This window comes from Ailuropoda melanoleuca, chromosome 8 (assembly GCF_002007445.2).
Source record: "Ailuropoda melanoleuca isolate Jingjing chromosome 8, ASM200744v2, whole genome shotgun sequence".
NCBI lineage: Eukaryota > Metazoa > Chordata > Mammalia > Carnivora > Ursidae > Ailuropoda > Ailuropoda melanoleuca.
Genome location: NC_048225.1, coordinates 77,654,304 through 77,676,756, shown reverse-complemented (window position 1 = coordinate 77,676,756; position 22,453 = coordinate 77,654,304). Strand labels below are relative to the sequence as shown.

The 22,453-nt window shown below is 36.4% G+C and overlaps 1 protein-coding gene across 2 annotated transcripts in view; it reads left to right on the top strand.

Annotated features, from left to right (window-relative positions):
• Positions 1 to 22,453, top strand: part of RC3H1 (ring finger and CCCH-type domains 1) — a 63,365-nt gene that overhangs the window by 25,149 nt on the left and 15,763 nt on the right. For both annotated transcript variants that reach the window (XM_011221964.3, XM_002916953.4), the window contains exons 7-13: positions 2,094 to 2,226; positions 8,105 to 8,223; positions 9,695 to 9,807; positions 13,860 to 14,141; positions 14,499 to 14,713; positions 16,858 to 17,228; positions 18,039 to 18,206. In XM_011221964.3, coding sequence (XP_011220266.1) covers positions 2,094 to 2,226; positions 8,105 to 8,223; positions 9,695 to 9,807; positions 13,860 to 14,141; positions 14,499 to 14,713; positions 16,858 to 17,228; positions 18,039 to 18,206 — 1,401 coding nt within the window. The remainder of the gene's footprint in view (positions 1 to 2,093; positions 2,227 to 8,104; positions 8,224 to 9,694; positions 9,808 to 13,859; positions 14,142 to 14,498; positions 14,714 to 16,857; positions 17,229 to 18,038; positions 18,207 to 22,453) is intronic.

Sequence of the window (22,453 nt, the reverse complement as noted above, 5' to 3'; positions counted from 1 at the left end):
TTATAACTGCTCGTTACAGAATTTACAGTATAATGTATATTACTTGTTTTGTCCTATAAATCTTTTCTAGATACCTTTGCCCAAACTTTACCTGCAACTCCTAAGTCTGAAATTATGCAACTGAATGATTATAATGTATTGAAACCTTAGTAATGGTCTGTTAAAGGAGTAACTTTCTACCTCTGAAGAGAAACTTGGCTTGCTTTTATAAAGATTCTGCAAGGAGGTTGACCTTTTTGTGTAGACTAGACTATATAATTTATCCTGTTAACAGTATCCTCACATCATGAGTTTAATATCCAGAGACCTTCTTAAAACAGACTGGTAAACTTTGCATTGTATGTGGCATTTTATTATCTGGAGCAGTATAACTTTCTGTGGTAATGAAAATGTTCTATATATGCACTGTCTAATATGGTGATCACTAGCCACCCACGCTGTTTAGCACCCAGAATGTGACTGTGCAACTGAAGAGCTACATTTTTATTTTATTTAGTTAATTTTAACCTAAATAGCCACATATTGCTAATGGCTACTGTGTTGGACCTTACAGAGAATATATTAAAAGTGATATGAAAAAGCAAATAATCATGCTAAATTAATGGACAAACATGAATTATCAGTTCACAAAGAAGAACTATATGTAATTGATAGAATTCAGCTCCAATAATAATTAAATACACATTTAAAACTGATATTAACAAATATTGCCTATTAAATTAGCAAAAGAGACATATTGCCATACATTGCTTATGGTTTGTAAAATACATTATAAATCTTTTCAGGAACAATTTGTCAGTGAATAGGAATAAAATAGTCATGCCCTTTGATCGGATTTACTATTCCCAGGAACTTATTTTAAGGAAATAATCCAAACTTTCAAAAAGGTTATGAGTTCAAAAGTGTTAATAGCCACATTATTTATAAAGTAAAAAATAAGCAGATAACCGGTTAAAGAAGTTTATCTATCTCTCTGCTGAGAACATGGTTATATGGCCTTTAAAATTAATTATTTCAAGACAGATACTCTCTTCAACTGATAAATAACATTCAGTTTCTTTAAAAAAAAAAGTCAGTGAAATATTTTTATTAAGATCAGTGGGTGTTGTCATTATATTAAACACTTTGAAATATTTCATAATAAAAATGGTTAGCAATAGAAAAATGCTTTTGTTATAATATTAATGATAGCCCAGACCATAAGTTTGAAAATGATTATAAGTGTATAAAAAGCATGCAAGGATGAAAAAATTGAATAAAGGCATGTTAGCATTCTAAGGGTTATTTTTCATGTTTTTTAAAATGTATGCTTTTTTTTTTAAAAAGAATTGCCTTTTAAAGAGTGACGTTTTAGGGGAGAAAAATTCTCATCTATATTAATAAACTGCATAGAGAGCTAAATGTTTCCAAGTAAGAACCTTTAGTTACCATAACCTAATCATTTCCCCCCTATTAAAGGTCCTCTGTGTAGGGTCTCTTAGGGGAGTTAATGTAAGAAAGCATGTCTTTAATTAAGCTTTAGGAAAATATACAACCCGATAGCTTCCGAGAATCCCAAACCATTTTAAGATTCTTTCTGAGCTGGAATGGACTTTATTGAAATTATTCAGTTCGTATAGTGGATGAACTTCAGATTGAGTCTGTAAAGCTTATACCTGGTGTCATGATTTTGGGTCTCTAACAGAACTCAAACTCACTTTGACTGAGCTCAGTTTCATTGTTCTTGGTATTATATAGCATTATCTCTAGACTCCAAATTTCAGTTATTTGGAAGCACTCCAAGAGCCAAACTAATGTAGTGCTCTAAGAACATAAGATGGAAAGAATATACTTCCAAACTGAGGAATTGAGAAAGGTCTCACATTTGAGGAATGTGCTATCAGAAGGAAGAGAGTTTACGATCTGCCAAGCTATGAATGCAGGGAAGTACAGGATTTGCTCAGGCACCAATAATCCAGTCTGGCCAAAGCCTGGAATGTGTGGGAGGATAAAATTAAATGTAATAAATTTCAAAAACAATTGAAATATTGTAAATAATCTTCACTTTAAAAGGATTAGGTGGTTTTTGAAAGTTAATATTTATCTTTTTTAAGTTGCAGACCCCAGCCTCTTTTGCACAAAGTGTTCAGGAACTAACAATTGCTCTCCAGCGAACTGGAGATCCAGCAAATTTGAACCGACTAAGACCCCATTTGGAGCTATTGGCAAACATTGACCCTAGTCCAGGTAAATAAACCCAAGGGAAATTAATGGACTGTCTTATGTGTGCCTCAGTGCTACTCAGTGATTCTTTTAATTATCTTTTGTTACATTCCTTGAGAATTTCCCAGAGTAGTTACTCCAGACTTTTTACACAGTATTTAAGTTACTGGCCTCAGCCTTGCCCATCTATCTCTTTATTGCTTCAACCAATATTTATTTAAAACCTTTTTACTCAGGGCGCCTGGGTGGCACAGTCGTTAGGCATCTGCCTTCGGCTCAGGGTGTGATCCTGGTGTTCTGGGATCGAGCCCCACATCGGGCTCCTCCGCTGGGAGCCTGCTTCTTTCTCTCCCACTCCCCCTGCCTGTGTTCCCTCTCTCGCTGGCTGTCTCTCTGTCAAATAAATAAATAAAATCTTTAAAAAATAAAATAAAACCTTTTTACTGTACTGCTCACTTAACCAGGGAAATAGATTCATCTGGGATCCTTTGTGTTCTCTTCCTCACATCACCGAATTGTGCTGTATTTACTGTTCTCATCTGTTTTGACAAAACACAAGTTCTTTAATTTTTTCTATAGCCTATGTCCTTAGTTGTATTTTCTTGGTCCCATTTTCTCCCCCTCTGTGATGATAATGACTCATTCATCAAGTATCCTCTCTTACATATCTTTACACGTTGCCAACCCTTTTTTGCTCCTTCCCTTTGACCTGAAAATCACCCAACCTTCATTTTTCACATCTAAGGTATTTTAGCTTGTGTCCTGTTGCTGTCCCTGTGTTTTATTCCTGCTCCAGAGCCAAAATTCTCTTAACATTCACAAGTAGGGGCGCCTGGGTGGCACAGCGGTTAAGCGTCTGCCTTCGGCTCAGGGCGTGATCCCAGCGTTATGGGATCGAGCCCCACATCAGGCTCCTCCGCTATGAGCCTGCTCCTCTCCCATTCCCCCTGCTTGTGTTCCCTCTCTCGCTGGCTGTCTCTATCTCTGTAGAATAAATAAATAAAATCTTAAAAAAAAAAAATTCACAAGTAATTTCCTTGTTTCGAATCCCAAAGGCAGCTTCTCAGTCCTCAGATTACTTGATTTCTCTTTAGCATTTGATAATGTTGTCGACTAATTCCTCATTATAGAAACTCTCCTCATACCTTATCTTTCTGTACTCTCATAGTTTCCTTCTGTCTTGTCTAAGTGCTGCTTCTGTCTTATTTTGATCACTCTTCCCTCTCTGCCCACTAAGGAGTAGGCCAGTTGTGTTCTTGGAATTTTGTTTTCTTTGCATTCTGTTGATTATGGTCATTCATTCCCAGCACTGGGTATTACTCTCTGCAGAAAATATACTCCCAAATATCTCTATCATTGTTACCTCTTCATCACTCCAGACTTCTTTCCCAAATGCTTTCTGAGATTCTTCATTATCTCCTCTCTGTTCTTCAAAGCAAATCCTTCTTCACTCCATAGCAGCTCTTCCTCCTGTGCTCTCTGTTAAATGACCCCATTGTCTGAGGTATCTACCCTTAAAACCTGAGTCTTTTGTCTTAGCTCATATCTTTTCCTTTTACTTGCTCTACACACCATTTCAGACAACAGGATCTGTCTGTTCTTTCACAATATCCCTCTATCCCATGCTGGTTAATACTGCATTGGTGAGGGCCTTATTCTTTTTCCTGAGACTGGATGCCTTCCATTTTCCTCTACTCTTAATTTTTTCAGTCCAGTCCACTTACTGCTGCAGATAAATCACATCTCTGATCTTATTTCTGTGCTCATAACCTTCAGTGACACCACATTACTTAATAAGGTTTGGAACTCTTGACAGTGGCATTTGGGGCCCTCTAATTTTAATTTTTTTAAATCAATCTACCTTTATAGAATTTACTATAAATGGGATGCCTGGGTGGCTCAAGTCAGTTAAGCATCTGCCTTCAGCTCAGGTTGTGATATTAGGGTCCTGGGATCAAGCCCACTTCGGGCTTCCTGCTCAGCGGGGAGCCTGCTTCTCCTTCTCCCTCTGCTGCTCCCCCTGCTTGTGCTCTCTTTCTGCCTTTCTCTCTCTCTCAAATAAATACAATCTTTTTTTTTTTTTTTTTAAAGATTGTATTTATTTGACAGAGAGACAGCCAGCGAGAGAGGGAACACAAGCAGGGGGAGTGGGAGAGGAAGAAGCAGGCTCCCAGTGGAGGAGCCTAATGTGGGTCTCGATCCCAGGACTCTGGGATCATGCCCTGAGCCGAAGGCAGACGCTTAACTACTGAGCCACCCAGGCACCCCTCAAATAAATACAATCTTAAGAAAGAATTTACTATCAAAATTACGTAATCAAACCAGGTCGGATATATTCCTAGAACATAGTCGTTTTTCTTTTTTCACTGTTGTGCTTTGCTCATTCTGAGCAATCAAAAGAGCACTTCCACGAGTTCACCACCCTATCAGTCACCAACCTTTATCTGTATCTGTGCCAATATATTCTGCTGTCCTTGTGTAACAGTGGATAAACTGTACCTCTGAGCTAAGGCCTGTCTCCCTTCTCATGTTCCTAATATCATCTTGTCAAGTATCCTCTGTTTCTTATATCATCAGGTTTCCTTCTCTACTGGAGTATTTCTGTCAACATACAAACATCCTATTACTCCTGTCAGTATAACCCACTTGGACAACATTTGCCATCCACCTATTACTGTTTTTCTCCTTTTAAAACAAACAAACAAACAAACAAAAAAAAAACAAACAATGCTCNAAAAAAACAAACCATGCTCTTGAACTCGCTCCAGTCAGACATTTATCTCTACTGTTCAACCAAAACTGTTTTGTCAGGGTCACAGGTTACTTCCATGTAGTTAATTCCAGACATCAGTTCTTGGCTCTCATTTTATTTGACCTGTTAGCAGCATTTAATGTTGTTCACTTTCTGATCCTCTTAACACTTTCTTCATTTAGCTTCCAGGCCACCACATTTTCTAGCTTCCTTCTCATATTATTGGGACCTCCTCTGAACCTCTGCTAATTTCTCATCTCCATAGCTTCTCACTTTTTGATTGCTCCAATAGTTTAATAAATGTATCCCTTTTCTAATACGCATTCCCTAGATAATATCATCTAGTCTCATACCTTTAAATATTATTTATATCACTCCCAAATTTACTATATTTCATCAGTTCTGAAGCCCACATTTCTTTCAATCTTAACATTTCTGAAATTGGGATGCATCTATGTAAGTAATGACATGTAATTTAATTAACAATCTTCTTTTATTTTGGTGGCACATGAAATAATGGTGTGTGTTGCAATTGATTTAGAGTCTGTGAAACATGTAGTAAGTATATCTAGCCCAAACCTTCCTGAATTCTTTTGTATATCCGCCTGCCTGCTCAACATCCAGCAGGCCTACTTGAATATGTAGTAAGAATTCCAAACTTAGGGGCACCTGGGTGGCTCAGATGGTTAATAAGTGTCTGGCTTCGGCTCAGGTCATGATCTCCAGGTCCTGGACTCAAGCCCCACGCTGGGCTCCTAGCTCAGCGGGGAGTCTGCTTCTCCTCCCTCTGCCTCTACCCTGCTTGTCCTCTTTCTGTCTGTCTGTTTCTCTCTCTCTCTCTCTGCCTCTCAAATGAATAAATTAAAAGAATCTTAAAAAAAAACAAGAAGAATTTCAAACTTAATCTGTCCAACAGTGAGTTCCAAGCACCACCCTCACTCCACCTCCCATTCCTTTTAGTGGCAACTCCAACCTTCCATTTCATTTCCTCAGTCCAAGCACCTTGGCGACCTCTTCAGCTCTTCCTTTCACATTTTGTACATTTGATCCAACAGCATACCCTGTAGGCCCTTCCCTTTAAAATCCATCTATAGAATCCCTCTGCTTGTCACCTTCACTGCTACCATCCTCATCTGTCTTCAGGGATTACAGAATAGCCTCCTATTGTTAGTCTGGTTTTAGCATAGGAGCTAGAGTGATCCTGTTACCCGTCTGTTCAAAAATTCTTCAGGACTGGTTGAGCTCTGTGTTGGTTCCACACTCAGCACAGAGTCGGCTTCAGATTCTCCCCCTCTCCCTGCTCACATACACATGTGCACTCTGACTTGCCTGCTCTCTACAAATGAATAAATAAAATCTTAAAAAATCTCCAGGTGCGCCTGGGTGGCTCAGTCGGTTGAGCATCTGCCTTTGGGTCAGGTCGTAATCCCCAGGTTCTGGGGTTGGGCCCCACGTCCAGCTCCCTGCTCGATGGGGAGTCTGCTTCTCCCTCTCCCTCTGCCCGCTGCTCCTGCTGCTTATATGCACGCATGCGCTCGCTCGCTCTGTCAAATAAATAAGTAAATATCTTTAAAAAAAAAAAATCTCCAGTGCTTTCCATTGTTCAGTAAAATAAAAAATCTTTCCCATGACCTACCAAGCCTCACATTATCTGGGATTCTTTACCTCTTTCTAAGCTTATCTCCCATTCTTTTCCACCTAATTCATTTCTTTCCAGTTTCACCTCTGTGGAACGTGGCAGGCATACTTTCACATCAGGGCCTTTCCACTTATTCTTTTCCTAGAGCATTTTTGTCCTAATATATCCACAAGGCACACTCATCCCCTTTTTTCAGGTCTTTAATCAGATGTAACCTCCTCAAGGAGACATTCTCAGGCCACCCAGTCTAAAATTTTATACATACCCTTTCTTTGCTCCATTTATTTAAGTCCTCATTATCTAAATTGCTTATATTTCGATTATCTTATTTATTGTCTGTCTCCTCTCCTTGGATATAGTGGTTTTTTGTTTTGATCGTTGTTGCTTCCCTAGCAACTAGAGCAATACCTGGGACTCAGTAGGTGTTCCAGACATTACTTTTTTGTATGACTGTTCTCGTCACCTTCTCTGTATCTTCATTTTTTCCCAAGTGAAACTCCATGTGTCCTTCAAAGCCTCATTCACAGCCATCGCCTAGAAGTCTTTCAGAGTGTCTCCAACAGGAAGTCATCTCTATATTTGTGTTCTCACTTCTTTTTATATTTTCTCTTAGAGAACATTTCATATTTTTGGTGAACTTTTCCTTTATAAAATCTCAGCATTGGCACTAGACAAATATTAAATGAAGAGGATATATAGCAGAGTTGCTTTATATAGTGACTCTTCTATTAAAACTTTTTTTTTTTTTTAAGATTTTATTTATTTATTTGACAGAGAGAGAGACAGCCAGCAAGAGAGGGAACACAAGCAGGGGGAGTGGGAGAGGAAGAAGCAGGCTCCCAGCGGAGCAGGGAGCTTGATACAGGGCTTGATCCCAGGATCCTGGGATCACACCCTGGGCCAAAGGTAGACATTTAACAACTGAGCCACCCAGGCGCCCCTATTAAAACCTTTTAAACACATTGTTTACCAATACTTGATTTATGCAGAATTTCAAAATGGACATTACAAATTGGCTAGTTCACAGTGAAGTTTTGTTTGGTCCACACAGTGTTGGTCTGCACAATATTCTAAATTGTTTAGGTAAAACTTAAAACTGGATAATTTTTCATGAAAATCTCAAATTTTAGTTTTTTCTGGGAAACAGCAATGTATCTGGAGTTCCAGCCTTGCATCGTCACATAACAGCAGTCAGCCAAAGTTGAATAGTGACCATAACCTTAAATACTCTCCAGTTCAGCACAGTCTCTGTGTTGTCATTCCCAACACTGAGTGTCTAATCGTGGTTGCCATTTATTGTCTGGCCTGCTTAATTTCTTTATGTTACCTTCCCTGTCTCTGTAGTTATTTTAGTTTATAATCCATTCCTTAAAATGATGTTCAGGTGAATACGTTATTACTTAAAAAGCTGTATGAAGCCTAACTTTTTATTTCACTGAAGGGCTGAACTAACTCTTTTATTAGTTTAGTATTGGGCAAAATATTAAATAATATCTTTTTAATTTGTGTAGACGCTCCTCCTCCTACTTGGGAGCAGCTAGAAAACGGGCTGGTTGCTGTGCGGACCGTGGTACATGGGCTAGTAGACTATATCCAGAACCATAGCAAAAAGGGAGCAGATCAACAGCAGGTAAGGGGGAAGTTGGGAGTGCAGAAGTAAGCCGCCGGGGACGTTACGACCGCTACAAACAAAACCAACAAGATGGCGTGAATATTTTGAGATTCTGACTGTAGAAACTATAAATTAGTTTAACGTGGTTTACAGCCAGTTTAATGGATTAGTGTAGTAATTTTATCTGGCAACAGTGGAATTAAATAATCCTGTTGATCTGTTGTTGTACTGGAGTCAATTTTCACATTGGCTATATAGCAGCATTTGATTCTGTGCTAAAGGTTCTATGTTAAATAAAATGATTCTCTTTGGTTACTGTTACATTTTAGTTTGATAATGTATATCACTTTTCAATGCTGTATCTGTCCAGTACTGTTGACATATTTGTAAATGCTTTTTCTGTAGTAGTAGTTTAACATTTTTCATTCAGATAATGTCTGTTGTGCAAGTGGGTCAAATTTTCTTCAGATACTTTTAAATGAAGTATATGGCAGTAAAATGTAATAGTTTATGTTATGGCTACAATTTTTCATTTTATTCCCGATAATTTTATTTTGCCCTCAGGATTTATGTTAGATTCACTAGATCTTTTATTTTGCAATAGTTAAGCTTGTGAAATTAAAACCTTACTCATTTATCTGATTCAGGTAAATATTAATAGATTATTCAATTTTTTTTTTCTTTGAGAGGCAAGAAACATTAAAAGTATCCTGCTGAGTAGGGGGACACCTGGCTGACTTGGTAGAGCATGCATCTCTGGATCTCAGAGTTGTGACTTTGAGCTCCCATGTTGGGTATAGAGAGTACTTAAAAATAAAATCTTTATTGAAAAAAGTATCCTGCTGAGTAGAATAATATGGATACAGTTTTCCTAAATAAACTAAGCATAGACCAAACTTTATTTTATCATAAGAAAAAAGATTAAAAACTTATTTTTAACTCCACGTTCTATTAGACATCATGAAGAATGTAACAATAATAAGATTAGTCTTCTAAGTTCTGTTGATAGGTGATAAAATGCATCAGATTTCATTTAGTTTAGTGGTATTTTAAGTCCTCGATATGTTTTCTGCATATCAAGAATTGGTTACAGCGTATTTTTCTTTATAGAGCCTATTATAGATTCATGCTGTGTCATAGGAAAACCTAGTTGTAAATACAGTTATACTAAACATTGTCCAAAACAAATATTAGAACATGTATTAAACATTGGAAAGCCCTAAACTCCAGTGGCTTATTTGTCCATTATAAACCTGGAAAGAAAATAATAAAGCCGTCATCAGATTTAATCTAAGATTTATATGATGCTACATGTTTGAGTGTTAATGCCAACGTATCAAAAAATCAGGATGCCATTCTTTATAAATAATTTATTTTTGGACTCTGAGACTTCAGACAGAATGGGTTTCTAACACTTGTGCTCTGAGCAGTCTAGATAATTGTGTGAGTTAGTTTGAATCAGTGTCTAATGTTTCAACTTTGGTCTCAGCCTCCACAGCATAGCAAATATAAAACATACATGTGTCGAGATATGAAGCAGAGAGGAGGATGCCCTCGTGGGGCCAGCTGTACGTTTGCACACTCACAGGAGGAATTGGAGAAGTAAGTGTGAAAGTTACTAAACTCAGTCTTCTAATAACTTGTTATGAAATAAGGTAGTTACTAAGTAGAATACTTTGCCACTGTTAGGAAACAGAAAAGGAGTAGTTGCCTTCTCTTTAATGAATGGGAAATGTTTAGAAAGTAATACAGATTTAAAAAAAAAAAAACTGAAGCAGTTTCTTCAGCTTTCATTATATCGTGCCCACAAATAGGAAACTAAATATAGAAGTGAATCATTTGCACTACCAAAAAAAATTAAAACTCTAAAAATTTTCATCAATTTTAACTAATTGAATAATGTATTTCCAATTGAAAAATTTGCCCTTTGCTCTATTCACGAAATTATTTTATTGCCAGGCGTAACTTCACAGATTGTTTTAAATTCTTTTAAATTTTGAGGATCAGATAATTCCAATGATGCTATATTTTCCAGCACATAGTAGAAAAAAAACTACTTAATTTTTTTTATAAAGTCAGTGTAACATTGCCACTAAACTTGTCAAAGATAGCACAATTAAAGAAAATACAAATCCATCTCACATATTAATATTTTAAAAATCCCAAATATTAAAATTCAGTATAAGTGTAGACACCATGAGGTGCAAAGGTAACAGAAAATAATTACTTCACGGTTAGAGAAGAAATACCATGTGATTATATGCGAAGATGCCACAAGGCATTTGAGTAAAATCAAATGTCCATAATAGACCAAAATTCTTTAATAGAAGAAAGCTGTCATAGGGGCGCCTGGGTAGCTCAGATGGTTAAGCGTCTGCCCTCGGCTCAGGTCATGATCCCAGGGTCCTGGGATCGGCCCCGCATCAGGCTCCCAGCTCAGTGGGGGGAGCCTGCTTTTCCCTCTCCCTCTACTATTCACCCTGCTTGTGCTCTCTCATTCTGTCAAATACATAAATAAAATTAAAAAAAAAAAAACTATCATAGACACTTTCTCAACATAATTGTATGTCAAAAGCTAGTATGATTGCATGATGCTCGATTAGTAAAATATTAGATTCAGTCTCATTGAAGTTGACAGGCAGAATTTAGTAGTGGTGAGACTATTATTGAACGTTCTGGGAGTGGTAGCCACTGTACATAACCAAAGAATAAAATTGTCATAAAACCATACATGTAAAAACTCAAGAAGTACTGAAACAAAAGAAATGAAAATTTTAGCAAATCAAAAATATTACTTTACAGCAATGAATTACTCTCATATAAACTAAAAAGGGAAATATAACCAGTTAAAAAGTAAAGGAAATTAGAGATCTCTTTGGCATTACCACCAACAACAAAAAAGATAAATACCAAATAATAAACTAATAAGAATTATTCAGGATTGAATTTGTAAGCTACCCTCGCACGTAAGATAAGAATTGAATAAATGAAGAAGCTGCACTGTGTTCTTGGAAAGGACTCACCATTATATAGGTTTTATCTTTTCTTTAACAGTAAATTCAGTGAAATCTTAATTAGAATCTCAACATGATGATTGTTAAGACCTAACAAAATCATTCACTGGGAAAGTAAATATAAATGGCCAGAAAATTTCCAAAAAGGTAAGTTTTCCACGAACTAGACTAACAACTATTAAGGTATATTACGAGCTGCAGTGCACACACGGACTGTGGTATTAGCATAAGAACAGATAATTCAGGGTGCCAGCACCTGCCTTCAGCTCAGGTCATGATCCCAGCATTCTGGGATGGAGCCCTGCATCGGGCTCCCTGCTCAGCGGGAAACATGCTTCTCCCACTCCCCCGCTTATGTTCCCTTCTCTCGCTGCCTCTCTCTCTGTGTCAAATAAATAAATAAAATCTTAAAAAAAAAAAAAACAACAACATATCAATGAAGTACAACGGAAAATCTAGAAAGAATGCCGGACACAGTAGGAACTGAGTATTTGTGCTGAAGGTGGCATTTCACATCAGTAACGAAGGTGACGTTGAAACAACTGCTATCCATTTGAAAAATAATTAGAACTCAATTCTTACCTTTATATCAGAACGAATTATAAATGTATTAGAGGTTTAAATCTTTAAGAAGGAAACTAAGAGATCTTTCCTGTTGTTACTTAATCTTATAATAGGAAAGAATTTTTGAAAGACACCCCAGCATCCCTAAAGGAGATTGATAAATATGATGATTACATAAAAAATCTTAAGATATGGCCCAAACAGCACAATTTAAAAAAAAAAAAAAAAGATTGGTGGGAAAATGACATCCAGAGGACTGACATTCCTAATATAAAATGAGTTACTACAAATCTGTAAGGAGAAGAACCAGTAAATATATGGATCATGAACATATAGGCAATTCACAGAAGAATACTAAAAAAAACATGTAAAACAATGTCAGCTTCATTGATTGTTAAATACAAATTAAAACAAAATGATATTTTTGGGGGGCACCTGTGTGGCTCAGTCTATGAAGCATAGGATGCTTGGTTTCTGCTCGTGATTTTAGGGTCCTGAGGTGGAGGGGGGCGGGGTGTCAGGCTCCCCGCTCTGCCGGAGTCTGTTTATCTCTTCACCCCACCCCCGTGCATGCGTGTGCATGTGTGTTGTGCACTCCCTCCCCAAATAAAATCTTTTTAAAAAATGATACTTTAGCAAATTAAGAGAGACTGTGATACTACCCAGTGTTTGATGAGATAATGGAAAAAGACATTTCTCTTATTATCATTAGGAGTTATAATAGTTTTAGAGCATTATAACAGTTTCCAGTGTTCATACATTAGACTTACAGTTCTGCTTCTGGTTAGTCACTTCAGTCACACAGAGGTGCAAGTACATGTACATAAGCATCTGTTACTACATTGTTTTAATAGCAAAAAACTAGAAAGAACCTAAAATGTACTGACATAAAGGAATATCCAAGTTACAAAGTAGAAGGAAAGTTATTTAGCAGTCATATACAACCCTATTTCTGTTAATAATAGTTTTACATGCATATTAATATTAAGGCAGGGTATGGAGGGAAGAATCTGTATGATTACGTACCACACTGTTAACAGTGTTTATACCTGAGGAGTAGTGTCTCCTCTCTGCCCCTCTGAAATTTGTCAAATATGGGAAACCTTCGGAAAAACAGCATTTTTCTTATGGGGGTCTGTCTTTGAGATTATTTTTTAAAGTGCCCTAGCAGGTGTAAATAGATTGGCTTTCACTGTTGAGGAACAAGGGTCCTAGAGTCGGATGGCTTAATATTTTTCTTTTGGTTAAATTTAGAATCTACGTGCCTTTTAGACCTCAGTGTCTGTTTAAATTTAGGCATTACTCTATATTGTTTATATTAATCCACTTTTAAAATAATTCCAGTTTTGTGTAGGCACACATAGCATCAGCATCTCTGAATCATATCTGATACAAATTACTACTCTTAATTTAAAAATTTTAACGGAATAAATGGTAAATTTTATCTGCACACTGGCTTTTTGTTTTATTGTTAATTTATAATATAGGCTGACTGTATGCCAAGGCATTTGAGGGAAAGCTAATGTAAGATATTTCAGAAACAATCTTCTAAAGATTTTTCTACCCCTCCAATGTTTCAGAAATAGAAATTACAATAAAAGTAAGTTAAAATGCAAATATTAATTAGCATGATTTACAATGTTGCAAATACTCATTATAAGGAATTTTTTTTTTTTTAAGATTTTATTTATTTGACAGAGACAGCCAGTGAGAGAAGGAACACAAGCAGGGGGAGTGGGAGAGGAAGAAGCAGGCTGCCAGCGGAGGAGCCTGATGTGGGGCTCGATCCCAGGACTCTGGGATCACGCCCTGGGCTGAAGGCAGACGCTTAACCACTGAGCCACCCAGGCGCCCCTCATTATAAGGAATTTTATACTTAGTTTGTTGCCTGAGATTTTATGGTGTCTACACACACAAGTTTTCAAGTTGGTAGCTATAGCCAGTGTTTCAAGAGAATTTCTAGAAAGTAATGTTCTTAGTATCTTTTCCTTTGTATCTGTTTCTCAAATACATTTTAGTTCTTGGTTTTCCTTTTATAATCTTGGGTTTTGTTGTGTGACTTTGCTTTCTATATAGGTTTCGTAAAATGAACAAACGCCTAGTTCCCAGAAGACCCCTGAGTGCCTCTTTGGGTCAACTTAATGAGGTGGGCCTGCCTTCAGCAGCTGTCCTTCCAGATGAAGGTGCAGTGGATCTGCCTAGCAGAAAAACCCCTGCTCTGCCAAATGGAATTGTGTCAGCAGGGAATACAGTAACACAGCTGATTCCACGAGGGACAGACGCCACCTACGATTCTAGTCTGAAACCGGGAAAGATAGATCATCTGAGCAGTAGTGCCCCTGGATCTCCTCCTGACTTGTACGTCATTTTTCCTAACTTTTATTTAAAGTTTCTCCTTTACAGACAAAGTAGAGGAAGAAAGAATAATCAATGTTTAAAAAAAAAAAAAAGAAAGAAAGAAAGAAAAAGAAACAAATACTTCATTTTTGGCTTTATTTTGTTTTTTATTTCCTGTGCTAGTGATTTTTAAGAAGCAGCATAAGTGAAATAAGATCAAAGCTTATGAAATTTGTAGAAGAAAGGACTATTGGGGGAAAAAGGTTTCCCAAATTAAGGCTTTTTTCAAAAAAAAAAACAGAAAACATTTAGCAGTTTGTGTATATTAGAAGTATTTTTGAGACCTTAAACTTGACTTGTAGAATCTTATTCCTTTAGGCTAGAATCTGTCCCTAAGAGTATTTCTGCCTTACCTGTGAATCCACATCCTGTACCTCCAAGGGGGCCGACAGACTTGCCTCCTATGCCAGTCACCAAACCACTGCAGATGGTACCACGAGGCTCTCAGTTATATCCAGCACAACAGACAGATGTTTACTATCAGGATCCTCGAGGAGCTGCTCCACCATTTGAACCAGCACCTTATCAGCAGGGTAATGATCTTTTATTTATGTTTCTGTCTTTTCTTAGGAGTTATGAGAACAGTTCCAAGAAAGAGTGATCATATTTGCAGCAGCCTCAAGGAAAATAAATGCATTTATATAATACTTCGGAAAAAGAGATTTTATGATCAACTAAATAGTATAACATAAGTAAATTAACAGAGGTATATAAAGCAAACTGCCCATCACTGGAAGCTAGTTGTGTATTAAATATGTGCATATATTTATGGAAATAACAAGTCACCCAAGTAGACAGTAGAAATTTGCTTAACTAAGGCAGTATATATTTTTCTGACCAAAATTTTCTTTGAGCATGAAAAAGAATTTAATATTACAGTGGGTATAAATTAAACACACCCAGTATGCTTTTCTTGCTTTCATTTATCACCTTATATTTTTGGGGGGCCCTGTAATATATATGAAAAAAATGCAGCATACATACTGTAGAGAGTCAATAGTGTAGAATCAATATTAGTAAAGAAATAGTGTGAGTTTACATACGTTGTCTATGTGTTAAAAACATATATGTCTGTTAAAAAGTAAGCATGTCTATGTGTTAAAAACATATATGTCTGTTAAAAAGTAAGCATTCAGTTGTGGTTAGTATTAATGTGGTAGAGATTAACTGCAAGACTCCAGGGAGATCACTGAGAACTTGAGGAATCAAAAAGACGTTATGAAAGAATGTCCTAAATAGAAATATGGGAATAAAAAAATAGATTTATGAATGGATTGCAAAGATTACAGTCTAGTGTTGAGGAGGAGTGAGGGGACTATTGTTGGAATAGTGTGGTGGGAAAGAAGAAGAAGGGATTTGAGAAAATAGTCAAATTTGAAAAAATTAGCCAGCTTTAATGGCGATACTAGGTATGGAAAGTGAAGAAGTGGGGATGACTGAGGCTTCACATATACAATTCCTGTGAAAAATAGGAACACTGATTTTTTCAAGTGTTGGATCTCTGTCAGAGACCCTCTGGTGCTATTATTTTTTTAAACTAGAGTAGATTAAAGGTGTTCTCCATTTCCTTTTCCCAAAGTTGTCTTAATTTTGAATCGGAAATGTCTTCTCTACTATCAAAGGAAGAGCTTTTAAATTGGTATAGCATTATTAATACATGTAAAAATATGATGGTTTTTTGTATCTTCCTTTGGGCCATCCACCACAGGAAAAATGGAGCTACTTTTGTTAAGGTGACCTTGAATACACTATCAGTCAAGGTCCAGTGGCAGAGGTCAGAAATCGTCTTGCTGTATTAAGCAGAAAGAGGTTTAATGCAGGGAGTTTAGGTGCCTACAGAATCAGTGGAAGTACTGCAAAGGCAGGCTTAAGCTAGGCCTCCAGGAGCGAGTCCCAGAAGTAGCTGCTGTTATTAGTGAGGGTGGGGGGCACCTGGGTGGCTCAGTCAGTTAAGCATCTGCCTTCGGCTCAGGTCATGATTCCCAGGGTCTTAGAATTGAGTCCCACACTGGGCTCCCTGCTCAGGCGGGAGCCTGCTTCTCTCTCTCTCTCTCTCTGCCTCTCCCCCAGCTTGTGCACTCACTGGTTCCCTCTCTCTCTCTCAAATAAAATCTTAAAAAAAAAAAAAAAAAAAAGGAAGCAGAAAAAAAAAAAAGGGGGGGCCTTTTTTTGCCCCGGNATCACATCACTTGAGGCCAAAGTCTGAAAATTGGAAAGCTACTTCTGCAACTGGTGTCTCCAGAACCTCCAGAGCTGTGCAGCAGCTCCTAGCTCTGCAGCAGCAGATCCGTGTGTGCCGCATTCCTTTCCTGTTAACTCCATTTCCCATTCAGAATTTGCGCAAGGGATCTGTAGAAACTGAATTTCAGGGAAATGTAGTCTTCTGCTTTCCATGTTTGCATTGCATTAAGGCACACCAGAAAGATGGTCAGACAACTGAGAGAGCCAATCTACTGTCATAGATTATCAATAGATTAGTTTTATCAATGACTTTTAAGGATTAAGGTTAATTTTTGCGTATTTTTCATAAAGCTAACCTGACTACATAAACAGAGGGGAAAACATGTAAAGAAATGAGTGGATTATTAATTCTTCAGTGTTGAAGTATATTAAAAGGAAAATATAGAAAAATAGATTGGCTTATTGTTGCTTTTGGTTCCTTTTTTGTATTGTACAGGTATGTACTATACTACACCACCACAGTGTGTATCTCGTTTTGTCAGACCTCCACCATCTGCTCCTGAACCTGGTCCTCCCTACTTGGATCATTATCCACCATATCTCCAAGATCGTGTAGTAAACTCTCAGTATGGCACACAGCCACAACAGTACCCACCTATGTACCCACCACACTATGATGGCCGCCGAGTATACCCTGCTCAGTCTTATGCAAGAGAGGAGATTTTTCGAGAAAGCCCTATACCCATTGAGATTCCACCTGCAGCAGTACCATCCTATGTACCAGAATCCAGAGAAAGATACCAGCAGATGGAGGGTTACTATCCCGTGGCTCCTCATCCAACTCAAATCAGACCTTCGTACATGAGAGTATGCTGGGTTTTTTTCTTATTATACCGTTTAATTTTATTATTGGTTGCAGTGATTTACCTTTTTGCCATGGTAGTAACCCTTTGATCAATTCTTTTTTATGAGAAAGCTTCCCCCCTCCTTTTTTTCATCTTTTCACGATTTGGTTAGGGTTGATTTTTTGTTTTGGGGTTTTTTAACTATTAAAGGGAAAAAAATCCCACCCCACTCCCACTAACCCTTCTTAGTTTCTGAACTTTAGATAGTTTTACTAACATTTCTAGATCTACATTTGACCCTTGAGCAATGCAGGCATTAAGGGGCACAGTGCCCCCCATACAATTGAAAACCCACGTGTAACTTTTGACTCCCCAAAAACTTACCTACTAATAGCCTACTGTTGACCAGAAGGCCAACATAGTCAGTTAACACATATTTTGTATGTTATATGTATTATATACTGTATTCTTACAATATGGTAAGCTAGAGAAAAGGTTATTAAAATCGTTAGAGAAAATGTATTTCCAGAACTGTTTTTGTTGAAAAAAATCCATGCGTAAGTGCCCTGTACAGTTAAGCTTGTATTTTTCAGGGGTCAACTGTATTTGGAAATTATGGTCTCTGGCCAAGGAAAAGAAATTTAAATTTAGCTCTTTGGGAAAACCTCAGCGTTTTGGGGGGTTTTGTTTTACTTTGCTTTGTTTTTTTAAGTCTTAGTATGTTCAAATACTGAAGTGAGTACACAGGCAGCTACATATTTAAAATATGTACTAAATGAGTTAATGTGTTTTGAAATTCTTTTTCAGTTTTTACTGATCTTTGCATTTCCAGGACCCTCCTTATAGCCGGCTTCCTCCTCCTGCTCAGCCCCATCCTAGTCTGGATGAGCTACATCGCAGACGAAAGGAAATAATGGCCCAGCTAGAGGAAAGGAAGGTTATCTCTCCACCTCCTTTTGCACCTTCCCCAACATTGCCTCCTACCTTTCATCAAGAGGAAGTAAGTAAGCACATCATTTTTAGTTCCATTTATCAGTTTTTCCTTCAGTTGTTTGTTGTGTGTCTTATGTAATCTTGGCTATTTCTAATTTTATGAAGATATTTTCCTATGTTTTCTTCTTAGGTTTATTTTATTTTACATTTAGATCTACAATCCATCTAGAATTGATTCTTGTTACTGTGTTAGGAGTAAAGATACATTCTTTTCCCCCAAAGGATATCTCATTGACCTAGCACCATTTAATGAAAAGACCATCTCTCCCTAGTGCCCTGAAGTCACTGCAATCATAATCAGGTCACCTTTGTCATAATCAGGTGACAGTAAATGTTTCTGGACTCTGTTCTGTTTCATTGATCTGTTTCTCTGTCTTTGCACCAACACCGCATTGTCTTAGTGTAGTTTTATAGTATATCTTAGTATGTGGTTGATGTATGTTTTCCAGTTTTGTTTTTCAGTGTTAACCTTTCCTGTTCTTAGTCCTTGCCATTTCCAAACATTTTTAAATTAGCATGTTGATGTTCACAAAAATATCTGCTGCAATTTTTATTGAGGTTGTATTGAATTTCTGGACCTGTGCTGTCCAGTATGGTAATCACTAGCCGCATATTGCTAATGAGTGCTTAAAATAATGTGGCTAGTCCAAATTCATTTATACTGTAAGCATAAAATATATGCTGGCTTTGAAGATTTAGTACACCCCAGCAGTAAAATATTTCATTAATATATTTTTCCTTTTTTTCATTAATATATTTCTTAATTTCATATTAAAATGATAATACTTTAGGGGTGCCCTGCGTCACTCAGTTGGTTAAGCATCGATTCTTGATTTCTCAGCTCAGGTCTTGATCTGAGGATCATGAGTTCAAGTCCCTAGTTGGGATCCACGGTGGGCATGGAGCCTACTTCGAAAAAAAAAAAAAAAGACAATACTTTGGATGTATTAGATTAAATAGAATGTATTATTAAAGTTAATTTTACCTGTTTCTTTTTTTCATGTGGCTGCTAGAAATTTTAAAAATTATATATGTAGGTCTCATAATATTTCTATTGGGCATCGTTTTAGATCCATTTAGGGAGAAGTGACGTTTTTACGATGTTGAGTCTCCAAGAACATTGTATTCCCTTCATTTACTTGAATCTTACTTAATTTCTCTCAGTTTTTAGTGTCTTGCGTATCTTTAAACATTTCTAAATAACTGATTTTTTTTAAACTAATGGAATCCTTTTTAAAATTTCATTTTGTTATTAATACAGAGAAATTAAGTAGATTTTTATGTATTGACCCTTGTGTTCAGCAGTGTTACTGAATTTCCTTATTGGTTCTAGTATTTGTTAGTGGATTCTTTTGAATTACCTATACACACAATCAGATCCTCTGTGAATAATGAACATTTGACTTTCTCTTTTTCAATTCTGTGTCTTTTCCTTTTTCTTACCTTGTTGTGCTAGCTACGATCCTCCAGTTTAATATTGAATAAAAGGGATGACAGCAGGTATTCTTGACTTATTTCTAGTCTTTGAGCAAGTGGAGCTTTTAATAATTTACCATTATGATGTTTGCTGTAGGTTTTGTGGTAGATCATCAACTTAATAATTCCCTTCTATTATTAGTTTAGACTTTTCGTAAGTGAGACTTGTCAAGGATTTATTTAACTCAGTAATGAAAAAAATAGTAGGATGGTATAAAGTTGATTCAAAGAAGAGAGACAGGCTAATATGGCAGTGTGAAAGGCAGAGGAAAAACCACTCACTAATACGAAGTTGCTAGAATAAATTAGTTAATGTACTGCAGGGTTTAAACCATAATCTTGGGGACTATCTTTGTGTTTCTACGGGACAGTGCTGATTGTTACCATGAATGAATATTGTCTTGTGTGTACGTGGTGTATAGTGGTGTTCAGTGTTCCACTTATGATATTGGTAATAACTTTTTTCTTGGTCAGTCTTGCTAGGAATTTATGAATTTTGTTTTTTCAAAAAGCCAGCTTTTGCTTTGCTCATCTTATTTATTTATTTTGGTGTGTTGATTGTATGTACTGCCTCAACCATAGTGTGTATAAGTTTTTTTAAGAATCCATTCAGTTTTCTCAGCAAGGTTGCAATTGATATTATGTAGGGAAAATGTCTTACATCCTTTATAGATAGAGTTATGATTCTAAACAACATTGCTGTCTGACAAATTACAAATAATGAACAGTGAAAAGTGAAGTGCATCATATTGCATATAAAAAACAGTAATATTTTGGGTCTTTGAAAGTGGTCTACTAAATAAAAGTTGTTCACAGTTATCTAGCTTTTCTATATCAACTTTATATGAATTTTCCACAGTGTAGGTTTATTAGTAAAGTCAACATCTTCTATTAATGTAATTTTACTTTTAAGTATAAATATTACATTTTTCCAAACATTATATGTTAGAGTCCTCCTAGAACCTTGTGATACCATACTAATTTTTTTTTTAACTGATGTGACACTGCAAAAAGTAAGCTAATTTTGGAATCAAACATACTTATTTTTGAAGTTCAACTGTGTCACTCTGTGTGATGTTTCCTAAGTTACTCAGCCTCCCTAAACTCTGAAGCTCAGGTTTCTCCATTTGTAAATCCAGCATAATAAAGCCCACTTCAAGCCCACTTCGTAGTGGTGTGTTAAAGACTTAATGAGACATAAGGCATCCAGCCCATGTCAGGCATTCAGTAAATAATAATTGTTTGTATTTGCTATTTTTTTTTACTTCTAATAAATATTATAGTAACACCTTGCTATTAAGGAACTTTATCTAGAATTATTTTAGTTACTAACATACAAAGCTGTATATTCAAACTTGAGTTCTGATTATAAACAACCTACATATAATTGTATTAAATTCATACATTATGGAGCACCTGGGTGGCTCAGTTGGTTAAGCATCTGCCTTTGGCTTAGTTCATGATCCTGGAGTTCTAGGATGGAGCCTGCTTCTTCCTCTCCCTCTGTTCTTCCCCACCCCGCTTGTTCTCTCTCTTTCTCGCTCGCTCTCAAATAAAAATAAATTCATACATTATAAAAATACATAAAATAGAGAAATTTCTCCAAAATCTCATTTTTTGTATCGTTGTAAGTTTATTTTAAATTTCAACTTTCTAAATATATTTCAACTTCTGTGTGCATGAACTAACCAATACTTTTTAATAGGATCATTTAGTAATATATCCTGAGGTTTTGTTTATATTTACTTTTTTTTGTTTATTGTTTTTACTTAACCGATTATCCTGGATGTCTTTCTTTGTCAGTATGTGAATTTATCTCATTCTTTTTAACAGCCACATAATATATTAGGGTGGGGCAGGGTAAGCACTCTTGTTAGTAGGTCATATCTTTAAAAAGCTAGCTGTTCTATATGAAGTTTACATGTGAGGGAGAAATAAAGGAGATAATAAAGGAGAGCATAAACGTAATTTTACATGTGAAGGAGAAATAAAGGAAAAATAAAAATTTTTTAATGAGATAGGATAAAAATGGTTTATAAACAATAGAAATGGGAGTTATGGTTGAAAACAAATAATATTTATGGACAGCAAAACCCTTTGTCATTATAGAAAACCAGTAATGATGACTCAGAAAAGAGGTTTGTTTTTTTTTTTAGTTGGAGGCATAGAGCCACTTAGGTATATCAATAGCGCCTACATTATCAGTATATCAGTATATCAATGTATATATATTGTGATAAAGTGAAAGCAATAATTTTAAAGTTCTACTTCTGGTACTGCCCTATAATGGTATAGCCTTAGATCAGCTGTGTTCTCACATGGACCAAGGAACATATGAGGTAGTGTACATAAAAGCACTTTGAAAACCGTAAAACTTTACACAAATGTGAATATTGTGATTTTAATGAAAATACTTTAGATCTACAATAGCTATTCTGTTATTATATAATTTCAGAACTCATCTTGAGAAGATTCAGTATCTTAACCCTTTTCACTTCACAGAATCAACCTAAGGACCAGAATTTATTTAAAATACGAATTAATGCTATTAAAGAGATTTCAGTAAAAAAGTTACTGTATCATGATGCATGATATAGTTACATTTTAAGTAGTTTTTAATGCTCTTGTTTACCTGGAATATTACTGAAAGAAACAATGAGGAGTGTCCAGCAAAGTAGGGCCTGGCACATAATAGCTTGTGTTGACTTCCATCTGATGAAGAAGAGGATGAGCAAACCTCAGAAATCCTGGCTTGATTCCTTGAAAGATACTGAGATA